We start from the raw sequence: 14,599 nt of genomic DNA on the forward strand, positions 1-14,599 counted from the left end.
GAATATTGTGCAATATCCGGGCCACTAATAAATAGTTAATGTGCAATTATTAATTATCGATAATATATATTTAATATATTCTATCTAAAAAAGTATGCATAGTGGGGAAAAAAATTTCATTATAAAATATCATTTTATCGAAGCACAATTCTTAGAAAATGTAAAAACAATTATACCAAAAAAAAAATATAGATATTTGATTAAAAAAATATTTTTTCACTAAAAATATTAAAGGAGAATATATATTTAGTATATTCTACTTATAAAAGTAAATAGAATGATGGATTTTTTTATTGTGAATTTTCTATGTTATGCTTAAATTGTGTTGTATAAATTAATTGTATGAAAATTTGATGTTTTTTTAAAAAATTACGAGTGTCAAAAACTAAGGAAAAATGAGCTTTATTGAGAATTCATTAGCTAAAACATTTAAAAAGTTACATATTTATGTGTGTATCTTAACATAGAGGTCTTAGCTCAACAAAAATTTTACAAACATATTTGATTTTCTCTTGACCATAAATTTCAGGGATTCCGATATTGGAAGATAATTGCTTCAAAAATAAATTTTATTTATGGTAATTTTTTTAATTTATGGTATTTAATGATGTGAAAACCTAATAAATTGTTTTTTCAGAGTGAGAATCTAATATATTTTATAAAAATAAATAGGTGGAAAAAAATTTATCTATATAAGAAGATCCTCAATTTTTATTTATATTTTTTTGGGTCTACGTAAGCAGTTTTAGTTGTCAAATTATCGAATTCCGATGTGTTTAATACTTTAATTTGTCTTTTTTCAACCAAAATTGGACTTAAATTACCAAAAAAAATAAAATATAGGACTAAGATTACAAATTAACTATATAACGGATTAAAATTGTAGAATGGCAAACATAACAAACTGCAAAACACAATTTTCAGTAATTTTTATATAAACACTTAGAAAGTGGTATTTAAGAGAAGACCTATATTATTTTTTTAAAAAGAGAGAGAGAGAACCAATATTCGAAATATTATTTTTTTCATAATTTTCGAGGAGATCCATTATTTTAATATTTTGTTACCTGTCCCTAAAAGTCCCAATACAATTGGTGATTGGTAAGAATATTGTGGATGGATGGATCTAAGTGGTTGAGTTACTTTTGATTGTGATCTAATTTCGTACGTAACTGAAGTTGCAGAGAAGAACAATTCTGGAGATTACATTACACTAGTGCCCACAGTTTCCATTTACTTTCACCGTATCCTCTTCTATTTCAGATCTTTTTAGTGTGTGTACCCACCATGTAAATGTGTGTGTTGTACATATACACGTGTCTACATGAGAAAATATTTGATTAATTCATTTTCATATGAATTTAAAATCCATTACGATAATTCAAAAATAACTGGCTGAGGAATTTAAAATCTATTGTCAAATAAATTTACCAAAACAAATAACAAAATTGTTATCATGGATTAGAAATCAGTAGCTTCAAATCGTTATGAGGGAATTTATTTAATAAATGGATTTCAAATGATATCATATTTAATTTATTCAAAACAATCAATATTGAAAATTAGTTCAGAATAACTTGCTAAATAAGTCGAACCATCTAGGTACCGTTTGCTTCGTGTGATAGGATAAATAATATTTGAATAAATAAGAAAATATAATAAAAATAAATAAAAAATAATAATTAATAAAATAATTGATTTGATTGATTAAATTATAGTTGATTTGATTGATCAAATTTTATATAAGAATAATAAATTACTATTTTGCCCTTTTAAAAATAAATAAAATATAAATAATATTATTTATAAGGGTAATATAGTAATTTAAATTTAATAATTTGATTGACATAAGATAAATGATTAATAATTTGATTGATTTAAAATAAATAATTAATATATAGATAAATAATATGATGGAAAGAACGAGTGATTGGATAGGATAAGTTATATATGAACTATTTATACTCGAGCCAAACAGTGCCCTAAGGTACAAAATATAACAGATTATGACCAAAAAAAAATTACATCTTTATTAGTCAAATTCACACAATACAGCTTCATCTTCATCTCGGAAACCATGTCTGTCCGAAAACAATACAATGAGATGGCTTTCAATCGTATCATGAATGAATGAAATTCGCAAATTAATAAATCCAGTTGCGAACTGTATCAACGTAGATCCATAACATCAAATCTCAAATTGGAATCCATATAAACATCGGTACAGTGTCTGTATATAGAGCTACCATCCGAAGGGGGATCGTGGGAATGAAACCCCCGTCTTGGGCATTCCCTTATGACTGTCATTCCGCCTGATGTTAACCGGAAAATGCCATGGTTTCTGAATGCACAAGAAATTCCGGTTAATTTTGCGACTTTCCATTTGATGAAGAAAGGACATGTACGCGATGAAAATGTTAAAACTAACCTGGAATAGTCTTTTGGTGCCATGACAATGGCAATAGCTTCGGGCAACATTATCTGTAAAATATACAAAGATGTGTTTGAAAACAAGTGGAAAGCTGATAAACAGAAGCAGAGACCAACACATAAGGAGGTAAATGAAACATGATTTTACCTGGTAGGAGTAGTGCGTGTGAATATCAATTGACGACATGAAACAAGATTGTGTAGGATGTGTCTGCATAACATCAAGCAGTTAGTCAAATGCTATTACTTAATGTGGTTTGTGAAAGACACATGCTTGGTGCCACGAGCAATAAAAAGAATGGGCAACACACACAATGACAAGATATTTCAGTCCCTAGACCCTCAGGCTATGCTATGGAAAGCGTTCAATACAGACACCATACTTTTGTTGTAGACAATAAAACTCGTCTAATGAAAAGTATTACTCAAACATGGCAATCTCGTGGTCAAGAAAGTTGTCTTCCAACATAATATGCCACAAGTTCTCCTCACATATCACTTCCTCGAAAGCCGCCGATAAAGGAAGCAGGTTTCCTTTTCCCAAAATTATCAACGGCCTTCATCCAATTCACTATTATCCCGCGATGAAAACATACAGGCATTCCTTATCAAGGACAAAATTATCCACGGCCTTCATCCAATTCACTATTATCCCGCGATGAAAACATACAGACATTCCTTATCAAGATTATCCTTAAATTTCACATGTTTGTCAACTTCTGTCGAGTAGTTAGGATTTGATAGGGTTTATTCAGAACTAGGATCCTATATTATTGGAATGATAGGATATTTCCATATTTAGTGGATTTGTTTTTTATCTATATAAAGTGTACCAATCCATGACTTTAACATATAAGAGAAATAAAGAGAATACTTTCTCCTTGTCATGTCTGCTATATTTTTCTACATGGTATCAGAGTTCGGGTTCCACCGTTATGTGTTGGACGCCTCATAGTTGGTCACCCGTTAATATCTCCACGCTCCAGTCGTTTCATTCCGGGGCGTGAGAGGGGTGTGTTGGTGTTTTAGTCTGTGTCCCACATCGGTTGGCTAAATAACTTAAGAGTCCTTTATATAGACAAGGGCAATCCTCACCTCTTGAGCTAGCTTTTGAGGTGAGTTAGGTCCAAGTCAATTTCTTAACATGGTATCAAAGCCACTAGGGATCAACCATGAATTTTAAAGCAGCCATGGTCGGCACGGATTCCAGCAGTGACACTGGTGTAACCCAGTCACCTGTCACTCCATCAGATTCTTCCCCTCAAATAACGATTCACAAATTGAATGGGAAGAATCACTTGGAGTGGGCACAATAAGTCCGTCTTGTTATTGATGGGAAAGGCAAACTAGGGTTTTAAACGGCGAAGTAAAAGCCCCGGCCGCGACTGACCCAAAATATAAGCAGTGGCGTTCCGAGAATTCGTTGGTCACGACATGGTTAATCAACTCTATGGAGCCTGCAATCGGCAAACCATTCATGTTTTTACCCACAGCCCATGAGGTTTGGGAAGCGGTCCGAGAAACTTGCTCAAATTCTGAAAACTACTCCCAAATGTACGAGCTAAATACTCGTTTTTGGCAGATGCAACAAGGAAACAAAGATGTCACAACTTATTACAACGAGTTAATAGTTCTATGGCAGGAATTGGACCTCCTCGATGTAGATGAGTGGGAAAGTAGCAAGGACTGTACGCGATACAAGGCAAAATGTGACCGACAAAGGATGTTTGTCCTCCTTGCTGGATTAAATAAGGATCTGGATGAGGTTCGAGGCCGTGTACTTGGGAGAAAACCTCTGCCCAGCCTTCGGGAAGTGTTCTCCGAGGTCCGCCGTGAGGAAACTCGCCGCCATGTGATGCTAAAACATACTGAATCCACCATGGATTCTGAAGGTTCGGCCCTTGTAAGTCGAGAGATGGGTGCTGCAGGTAGGCCATTTTGTGAGAAGTGCAAAAAATCATGGCACACTATCGAAACATGCTGGAAAATACATGGGAAACCAGCCCATCTTAAGAAAAAATTTGGCAGCAACAGATCGAATACCGGTGGTCGTGCTCTTCAAGTCGGTAGTGAAGATTCTGGAGTGCCCTCTTCTTCCTCAGATTCCCTCCCTTTCACAAAGGATCAATTAGAGCAACTATTCCAACTGTTTGATTCTCGACGTGATACATCCAATTCTTCGTGTTCCTTGGCCCAAACAGGTATTTCTTCTTGTGCAAACATTGCAAATTCAGTCCCTAGCAGTGTCTGGATTCTGGATTCAGGAGCAACAGATCATATGACAAGATCCACGCAATTGTTCTCCTCCTATATCCCTTGTGCAGGAAACCAACGAGTTAAAATTGCTGATGGCTCCCTTGCCTCGGTTGCAGGGAAGAGAACTGTTGTTATTTCCCCTTCTTTGACTCTGACAAATGTGTTACACGTTCCCCCTCTATCCTATAATCTTTTGTCCATCAGCAAACTCACTTTTGATCTTAAGTGTCGTGTCATATTTTTGTCTTCTCATTGTGAATTTCAGGATTTGGCCTCGGGGACGATGATTGGCAATGCTAGACAGGATGGTGGCCTTTACTCCCTTGCTGCCCAGTCCTTCCTTGGCAGTCGTGATCCTGACAAGTGTCTCAACTTTGTTTCCTACTCGAGTGTCGATGATATTTTATTATGGCATAGTCGGTTAGGTCATCCGAACTTTCTGTATTTGAAAAATATGTTTCCGAAGTTGTTTATCAATAAAAATATTACTACTTTGCATTGTGAATTTTGTGAGTTAGCCAAACATAATCGGTCAACTTTTTCGTCTCACCCTTATAAAAAAACCACACCCTTTACAATGATTCACAGTGACGTTTGGGGCCCATTCAAAGTAAAAACAATTACTGATAAAAGGTGGTTTGTGTCTTTCATTGATGATCATTCACGTATGACTTGGGTTTTCCTCTTGAAAGATAAGTCTGATGCAGGGGTCACATTTAAAAAAAAAAATTCAAATGATTCTGACTCAATTTGACACTAGGATCAAAATCTTTCGAAGTGATAATGGGCGGGAATATTATATTTTAATAGTATACTAGGAAAATTTTTTCAAGAGCAAGGAATCATTCACCAAAGCTCTTGTCCCCATACCCCTCAACAAAATGGTGTGGCTGAACGGAAAAACAAACATCTCCTTGAAGTTGCTCGAGCAATTAGTTTCGAAACTAAAGTGCCTAAGTATCTTTGGGGAGAGGCAGTCTTGACAGCCACCTATTTAATAAATAGACTACCATCCAGAATCTTAAATTTTCAATCGCCCATGAGTATTTTTCAAAAGAGCTTCCCCAATACTCGTCTTTTGACTAAAATCCCTCTAAAACTACTTGGTAGTCTAGCATTTGTTCATAACTTTGATCCTAGTATTTCGAAGCTGGACCCAAGGGCACGGAAGTGTATCTTTGTCGGCTATCCAGCAAACCAACGGGGGTACAAGTGCTTTGACCCTGTTACAAAAAAAATTTTTATCTCCATGGATGTAACATTCATTGAAGGCAAATCCTTTTGCACCCCTAATCTTCAGGGGGAGTCCAGGGTTAGTGAAGATGGCCACTTAGCTGAGTCTGATTTTAATATAGAACTAGGAAACCATGAAATGTCAAATTTTAATCAATCCGACACAACAGTGGAAACAAGTGAGAAACAGTTCAAAGGGTTGGTTTACGCAAGGAAGAAGGGTGCCAAGAAAGGGGAAGACCGTGTCGCTGAACAATGCCATGAGTCAGCACGTGGTCCTGATCATGAAACTCAGAATGATGTCTCAACAACTCCTGAAACCAACATTGATCTTCCCATTGCCTTGAGAAAAGGTACTCGGTCATGCACAAAACACCCAATCTCAAACTTTGTGTCTTATAAAAAACTATCGTCCTCCTATTGTTCTTTTGTCTCTCAGTTAGATGCCATTAGTATTCCTAATGGTGTATAGGAAGCTCCAGAGATCCCGGAATGGAGAGAGGTGATTTATGAGGAGATGAGAGCTCTGAAAATGAACTCGACCAGGGAGAAAGCTGATCTACCGAGTGGGAAATCTGTTGTAGGGTGCTGCAAGTGGGTTTTTTCCCCAAAATACAAATCTCGTGGATCTTTGGAACGGTATAAAGCACGGTTGGTTGCCAAAGGCTTCACCCAAACATATGGAGTTGACTACACAGAGATTTTCTCTCCAGTGGCCAAACTCAATACAATTCGAGTTATTCTCTCTGCCGCTGCTAATCTAGATTGGCCATTAAATCAGTTAGATGTGAAGAACGCCTTTGTAAATGGTGATCTAGACGAGGAAGTGTACATGGAACCACCACCTGGATTTACTGATCAATTTAGACCAAAGGTGTGCAGGCTAAAGAAGTCACTCTATGGACTAAAACAGTCTCCCAGAGAGTTTGAAAGGTTTACAAAGTTTGTGAGAAGCCAAGACTACTATCAAGGACAATCTGATCATACTCTCTTCACAAAAAGGTCAAATAGTGGAATGATTTCAGTATTAATTGTCTATGTTGATGATATAATATTGACAGGTGATGATATAGAAGAAACGCACAAGTTGAAGAAAAACTTGGCCAGAGAGTTTGAAATGAAGGACTTGGGACAGTTGAAGTATTTCCTTGGAATGGAGGTTGCAAGATCCAAAAGAGGAATCACGGTGTCCCAGAGAAAATATATTTTGGATCTCTTGAAAGACACGGGGATGTGTGGATGCAAACCATCAGATACTCCTATAGAATCCAATGCGAAGCTAGGAGATATCAACAATGGTGCTGCCGTAGATAAAGGAAGATATCAAAGATTGGTTGGAAGATTGATTTACCTGTCTCACACACGTCCTGAAATTGCCTTCCCAGTAAGTGTGGTGAGCCAATTTATGCACTCACCGTGTGCAGAACACCTTGAAGCTGTATATAGAATTCTGAGATATCTAAAAGGAACTCCAGGGAAGGGGCTGCTCTTTGAAAAAAATGAGAAACGAGAAGTTGAATTGTATACAGATGCTGATTGGGCAGGATCAGTCACTGATCGAAGATCAACCTCTGGTTATTGTACATTTGTGTGGGGCAACTTGGTAACTTGGAAAAGCAAAAAACAAGGAGTAGTTGCAAGAAGTAGTGCGGAGGCAGAATTCAGGTCCATAGCACAAGGAGTGTGTGAAGTATTGTGGCTTAAACGCGTCATGGAGGATCTGAAAATAACTCTGAACTTTCCCATCAAGTTGTACTGTGACAACAAAGCAGCCATTAGCATTGTTCACAATCCAGTTCTTCATGAGAGGACTAAGCATATCGAAATTGACAAGCATTTCATAAAAGAGAAACTTGAAAATGGAGTAATCTGTATTCCATTTGTTCCAAGCGTATTACAAGTGGCAGATATCCTAACCAAGGGCATATCCAAACAAACCTTTGAAGAACAAGTGAGCAAGTTGGGAATGATTGATATTTTCGCACCGACTTGAGGGGGAGTGTCGAGTGGTTAGGATTTGATAGGGTTTATTCAGAACTAGGATCCTATATTATTGGAATGATAGGATATTTTCATATTTAGTGGATTTGTTTTTTATCTATATAAAGTGTACCAATCCATGACTTTAACGTATAAGAGAAATAAAGAGAATACTTTCTCCTTGTCATGTCTGCTATATTTTTCTACAACTTCATTCCAACCAAACGGCACCAAAGCTTCTTGGTTTATTTACCAAAACCATCCATAGTTTAAATTTCAGTGTCTCTGAATGGGATTTGAGAGTAAAATTTCTTTAGTTTTCTTGCATCAGATGGCACCCACTTAATATATTTGAGAGTTAAAAAACCAATCCCTTAAAAAGGAGCAATAAAAGGCAGAACCAATATCGGAAGGTGGAAGAAAAGGATACTAATGAATACAAACCTCGTGACAAACTTTAAGGGCCAAAAGGTGTTGAACGAACTGAGTAGACTATAAAGAGTAGTCAAGGAAGTGTGAAATTTTCGTCGGCAGCTCAATAATCAGAGCAGATCATTCCGGAACCCATCTCAAACTACTTATAATAAAAATTCCAATGTATGTAGAAGTCAAGAGGTCAGTAATAAGGGATATTTCGTTCAAAGAGCAAATATAAGGGGCTATCTGAGCTGCTGACTTTCCAAACGGGAGGAATCAGAGAAACACTGGAGATAAACAACATAGACAAGAGATAGTACATAGAATAGAATCTGACTTTCTTATAGATTAGGGGGCAAAATTCAAATTTAACAAGAACCTGCCAGATAAGGAAACCTTGATTTCCTATAGATTATAATCCGGAGCATCTCGAATTTTATTCCCATTTGAAATATGATTTCATTAAAAAAAAATCCGCATCTCTATTCCAAATTAATATAGGATTCCATGTCAATAACTGAACGGTCTTAATCAGCACTTCAGATAATAAATAAGCCTGATATTCACTTAAGAGATCGTAAACAGTAGTGTCCAAGTATCGTGCTCGATTACTGCAAGTGAAGAGTGAACACTTTCTGGCTCCCTCAAAATAATCATATGAAAATGAATATAAGTCTCTGCTATAAAATATTTTTTAAAATTACATATTTTATAATGGACATACAGTAAAGCTCTTTCATGGCAGAGAGTTTCTCTACGGATAAATTTTTTAAGTAAATTGAGTATAATTTAACTATTTTTGTGCTCATAAAAAACAAGTGTCATTCTTCGATGTGATATGTCTAAAGCATATGATTGAGAATGTTATAAGGCCCCAATTGTGAGTTTTTGATTGCTCCAGAACAGTGATGGCGGAGTTGATATGACTTGGTGGCAAGATAAAATAACCGCATGATGGCATGAGTGTCATTCATGATATAAAGGAGTTCATAATCACTGTTATAACCACCCAGCGAAGATCAAAGAGAGAAACATAAGAACAAGAAAACCTAATTCTACGAACTCATATAGCAATAGAAATGTCTATAAATGGACACGCATGGTGACACCATACTGAAAGGATAAATATAATCAGGAAATAGCATTGAAGCGTTTGTTAGACAATATCAAGAAGCCATCACTGAGTAGTCGGACCTTGAAAAACAATATATTGACATTTTTGCTTACAGCAAAAACAAAGACAGTAGAAACATTTTCTTTTTTTTAGGAAAAGATATTATATTCTATATAAGGATAATAATCCAAACAAGCACACCTCCCAAAGGCCAAAATTATACGTACATGAATCCATCCGAGTGGAAAAAGACTTTGTTTGTCCTGCACTTCAAATATTTCTTCCTCATTTGTGGCTTGGCACTGCTTGACCAAATGATTAAAATGAAATTCAGACGCTGTGAACTTTTTGTCAGGTGTTTGTTCATATGTAAGAGGCAAACTCTGGCTTACCGAGTCTGATGTTGATTCTTGCTTTGGAATAATTAGAGCTGTGATGTAGAATTTTCTGTTTCTCTGTGAAAAAAAACAGGTGTGTTCAAAAGAATGCATCCAGTAAATAATGCTATAAATCTGAAATTATGGCTTCAGTGATTGTTAAACATTAAAATAGAATATTTAAATGGTTTGGTATGTACTTACAAGCGAACCTGCAAGAATCCCGCATGTTTCTAAGTTTTTATCTGTGTTGGACTTGGCCAGCTTCATAAAACTGTCCATCATTTGGGTTGACTGATGAAAGAATAAGCAACAATGAGTATCTATACTTTTCTAAGTTTCTTTACTGTGGAAGCTTAATACAAACATTAGATATTTTTGCAGAGAAATCAAGTTCACGTCGAAAATGGAACATTCAAATTGAAGAACTATTCGATAGCACTTGATTTCAGATTTTTTTAAAAAAACACAGAACATTCAGATCGAAAAACAATACGCTGACACCTTACAATGTGCAACTGCAGAGGATCTTCAGAGCGAATAAAAGAGACGCTGGAAGAATTCTCCTGCCCACATTCGGTCATAGTCTCAGTATCTGGAGGTGAGGTGGGGATAAGATCCTGTACATCTACTAGAACAGGAGGTGGCGAAGGTTGTCTAATAATTTCTGTTTGCGGTGCGACTTCAAGAGGTTCAAAAGAGATTAATGAATCAAATTCTTGATTCTTTATTGGTTGACTGTCGTTTTTAGGCTGAACTACAGGTTCCAAAACAATTCTTTCTTGTTCTGAACTTCCACCATCAATTCCTGTCATAGTTCCATCTTTGATAGAAAGTTGAGTGCTATTGTCCCTACAAGGATCCCAAACATGTTAAATCACCATGTCCATCAACAAATCATAAACATGCAGCATATTACTAAAGCTATTAAAAGTTCTCAAAAACCAAGATATATATGTACATTACGAAGAGTGTTCCCTAAAACTTATGAAACAATAAAATCAAGAGGCAAAAAAATCTAAAATTTTGGTTCAGATACATTAGTTAACCTTGGAACCTCAATTGGAGTAAAGTCATCATTTCTAGGATATTGAACCTGCAAAAAATGAAAATTATATGTATCTAAAAAAAATTGCTTTCATGATGCATATTCATCAACGAATTGTCAGGGCCACCTTATGAATAGAAGGAGGTTGCCATTGTCCACGAAGCCCATTGGGGCCCAAAATAGAATGTCTAATTAGAGTTTCCTCCTTTGGGCGGGGAATACTGATTGATCTGCCCAAAAAAGCATGAAAACATTAGTTTTAAGTTTAGGTCAATTTTTAGGGGAAAAATAGAATGTCTAGAGAGAGTGCTAGTATCATGATATAAAACTGTATTCATATGTATGCCATAAACATTCACAAATCAGTTGATCCTTGAATGGATCCAATTGATTCAAACCAGTATGTACAATGTTGTAGATTGTAATGTTAGACTAATCTTTATTGCCTCCAGGAATCTGTCAGAAATGATCATTTTTAAATCCTTTCAAATACTTTTCGAAGAAAGTGAGACCAAAATCAACATTTTACACGGTAAAAGCAAAAACAAGTTTCACAAATTGCTTCAGTTTCCAATTAGTGATTTTCAAAAGGAACAGAAATTAAAGAATTCCATATTTAGGATCACATTCTACAATGGGAAATGTGGCTTTTAGTTGAGGGAATGACCAGGATTTCCAGCCACAATAAAATGTAATTATGCATACAATACGTAATTTTACAAACCAGTGCCTACTTCTGCAAGAAGAAATTAAGCTTTTAAAACTAAATGTTTTCTGCTGCTGAGAAGATCGACAGAGTTAACTTAAAACTGCTTACATTTTACTGAGATGATCTTCTACCGGTTTTGCAAGCAAATGAACCTTCGATCCTTGATATCCAAGTTCGACAGCAGCAGGCTCTAGACTCTATCAAACACAAAATAATTTGGTAAACACGTAGCTCATGGGAAACAATATAAAGCTGACACCTTCAATTCAGCATTTAATTTAACTTGAAAAAAAACTTTCAGACTCTAAGCTAATTTAAAATCGAATGGGCATCCAAATGACAGCAGACATTACAAATCAACAAGATGGGGACTGAAGTACCTTCTTTGTATTATTATAATCACTCCAGTTTTGCTGCTTCAAATAAGGTATTTGAACTGAAGATTCCCAAGTTTCATTTTGCCGAAAATATCGGCCATCATTTTTCTGACTAATTTGTTTTTCGTGCAACTCCTTAATCTTTATTTGAACAGCTGGCTTTAGTTTTTCAAGCTCAGTCAATGCAGCTATCAGTCTCTGTGGAATCATGGAATGCATATTAAAGAAAAATTCAGGAATCAATGCAGACTAGAAATTTAACCTGAAAAAACGCAACAGAGAAGCGGCAGCAATTTCAATTAATATAAAAAAAACAATGGATAGCAACTGTTACCCGTTTGAGATAAACTTTATTTCCATGTGCAGATGTTCTATAGTCTTTATGACAAGGTATCGTCTCAGAAACCAAACTAAACAAAAGACGAGAAACAACATTCATTCGAACCACCTTCTGTCTTTGGTGAAAACTGAAAAGGGTTGTGTAAAATACATGTTGAATCTCAATGTATCCTTTCTTACCTTGAGAATCGAAGAAGCATAACATACAAATCTACAACATTCTTTTCTTCACGAAAGATGTCGGCCTACAGAATGAAATAAGAATTTAACTGAGAAAAGTTGAAAACAACAAAAATATGGAAAAGAGAAGGACAGTGAAGAGGATTAGATATGAAAAATAATAATATTTAGAGAAAAAGTGACCAAATCATCCACAAGTAAGAGAAATGAATTTGCCGTGCTAAAAGTCAATACGATAGCGTTAAATTAACAAGTCAAATAATTAGAGTTCAAAATTAAATAAGAGAAAGACAGTAGAGTAAAATAGTAAAATCAAATAACAGTATCCAAAAACTGATTGAAATAAAATCGAGTCATAGAGAAATGAGAATAAAATACTTCACCACAGAAGAGAGAAACCTCTTCCAAAACCAAACTTTAGGTTTTCATGTATTTTCACTGTAATCTAGTCTCTAGATGAATCCAAGCATATTCCAGTACAATGGCCTCTCATATACAATAAGCAAATAACTGTTTCAAGGGAAACCAAAGAACACCGTGTCTGATGGTCCCGAAAAAGTATCCCAGCAACAAATAATGTACAAGAACCTCAATGCATGCATTATCAGTATCCGTATATCTTAAAATATTTGTCATGGAGTGCACTTCCAATCACCCAAGGAGCGGTGCAATAAATTCACCTTCTATATTTTAGCTAAATAAATATTTAAGACATACATCTTTATGCTCATAGACATCATCCGGGGAAAAATAGCTACCTGAAATTTGGTATGTTTGGAGATAAGCCTTATAAGCAGACCTCAATCTCTGCTCAATTTAGTCACAAAAGCAGCCCTCAGTTCAATGTCCCCTTGAAATTCGATCTTGGTGACAGTTACCGGCAAATTTCAGCTAAGGCACACCCATTCTTTCAATTATTTAAGCTAAAAACAACCTATCTCACTTCTCACCCAGTTCAATGGTGGTGTATTCGCAAAATAGTAGGAAGATTTATATGTGACTTTTCCTACTTGTTACCAACTAGGGTAGTGTCACGCAAAACAAGAATTACAACATTCTAACATGCATTCTAATCCATGAAATTGAGTGGATGCAATTCCTAATCACGAGAATCCCAATAAAATTTGAACACAAGCGTGTCTAGTTCTAATTCAACAGCTTCAAATCTTTTAGAGTTCTTACATCCATCACTATTCTTACACACAAACTTTGTCAGCATATTTAATCATGGTTTCACTTGGTTAAAAAACCCTAATTTATCATTAAAAACAAAAAATCACTCTTCCGCAAGAGACAATGAAAAACCAAAAACTAAACAAAATTTGATTCGAATTCTTCAACGAGAAATAAATAATTGTCAATATCAAGAAACAAGTGGCAACAAGCCTCTTCAATTCACAAATTGGTTCCGGATAAAATCAGTAATCAGTATACCTGCTTTAGAATGTTATCGGCTATGCGAAAGTAGAAGCGGATGGAAATTCGGTTATCTACGGCGATTTTCTTCGTAGTCGCCGATATGTTTATACTCCCGTCGTGAGAAGATCGAGCCATCAGATTCTACGAATGAACGCCTCCTTGCCTCTCTTTTGAAGTCTATCTCCTTCTTCGAGACTCGTCGGCCGACCAGCCTTTGGCGGCGACTTCTGGCTCTGGCGCAGCTGATCAATCAGAGAAGGTTCCTCATTCAGCATTCATTCATTCAAATTTCTCATTTTTGTTTCATTAATATTAATATGTATTTATTATCTTTTTTAAAAAGTATTACTAATTTTCAAATCATAATTATTTTTTTCCAGGATTTTGACAATCATTTGTTATATATCAACTAGTTTTCCGAAAGAGAAAAAAAAATTAGTTTTCAAAATATTAAAAAAATATTGAAAACAAAAAGTCAAACCAGTCGGTAGTATTACAATGTGCATTTGGGTTTTATACTTTTATTATTTTCACCTATTAGATTTTGAAACATGTAAATTAAATACAAGGAGGTTTTTCTTTAGACGATTTCAAGGATTTATATTTGTGAAAAAGATCACCGACTCATATCTATAATTTTTATGGGTGAGGTCAAACAGGGTTAAAGACAATGTATACTTTGACAAATATTATGAGCTTATGAAAAACATTGATGTATAG

General features: G+C 35.4%; 1 protein-coding gene across 1 annotated transcript; it reads right to left on the reverse strand.

Annotated features, from left to right (window-relative positions):
* Positions 1-1,970: 1,970 nt before the first annotated feature.
* Positions 1,971-14,183, reverse strand: LOC140880423 (AMSH-like ubiquitin thioesterase 1). Its single transcript, XM_073284849.1, has 14 exons — positions 13,895-14,183; positions 12,461-12,525; positions 12,276-12,351; positions 11,945-12,139; positions 11,673-11,761; positions 10,983-11,085; positions 10,857-10,903; positions 10,317-10,659; positions 10,012-10,101; positions 9,823-9,885; positions 9,658-9,732; positions 2,579-2,641; positions 2,429-2,481; positions 1,971-2,341 (listed from the first exon to the last, which is right to left on the reverse strand). The coding sequence occupies exons 1-14, from the start codon at positions 14,012-14,014 to the stop codon at positions 2,170-2,172; spliced, it is 1,554 nt and encodes a 517-aa protein (XP_073140950.1). The 5' UTR covers positions 14,015-14,183; the 3' UTR covers positions 1,971-2,169.
* Positions 14,184-14,599: the final 416 nt, after the last annotated feature.

This window comes from Henckelia pumila, chromosome 2, assembly GCF_033568475.1.
Source record: "Henckelia pumila isolate YLH828 chromosome 2, ASM3356847v2, whole genome shotgun sequence".
Lineage (NCBI taxonomy): Eukaryota > Viridiplantae > Streptophyta > Magnoliopsida > Lamiales > Gesneriaceae > Henckelia > Henckelia pumila.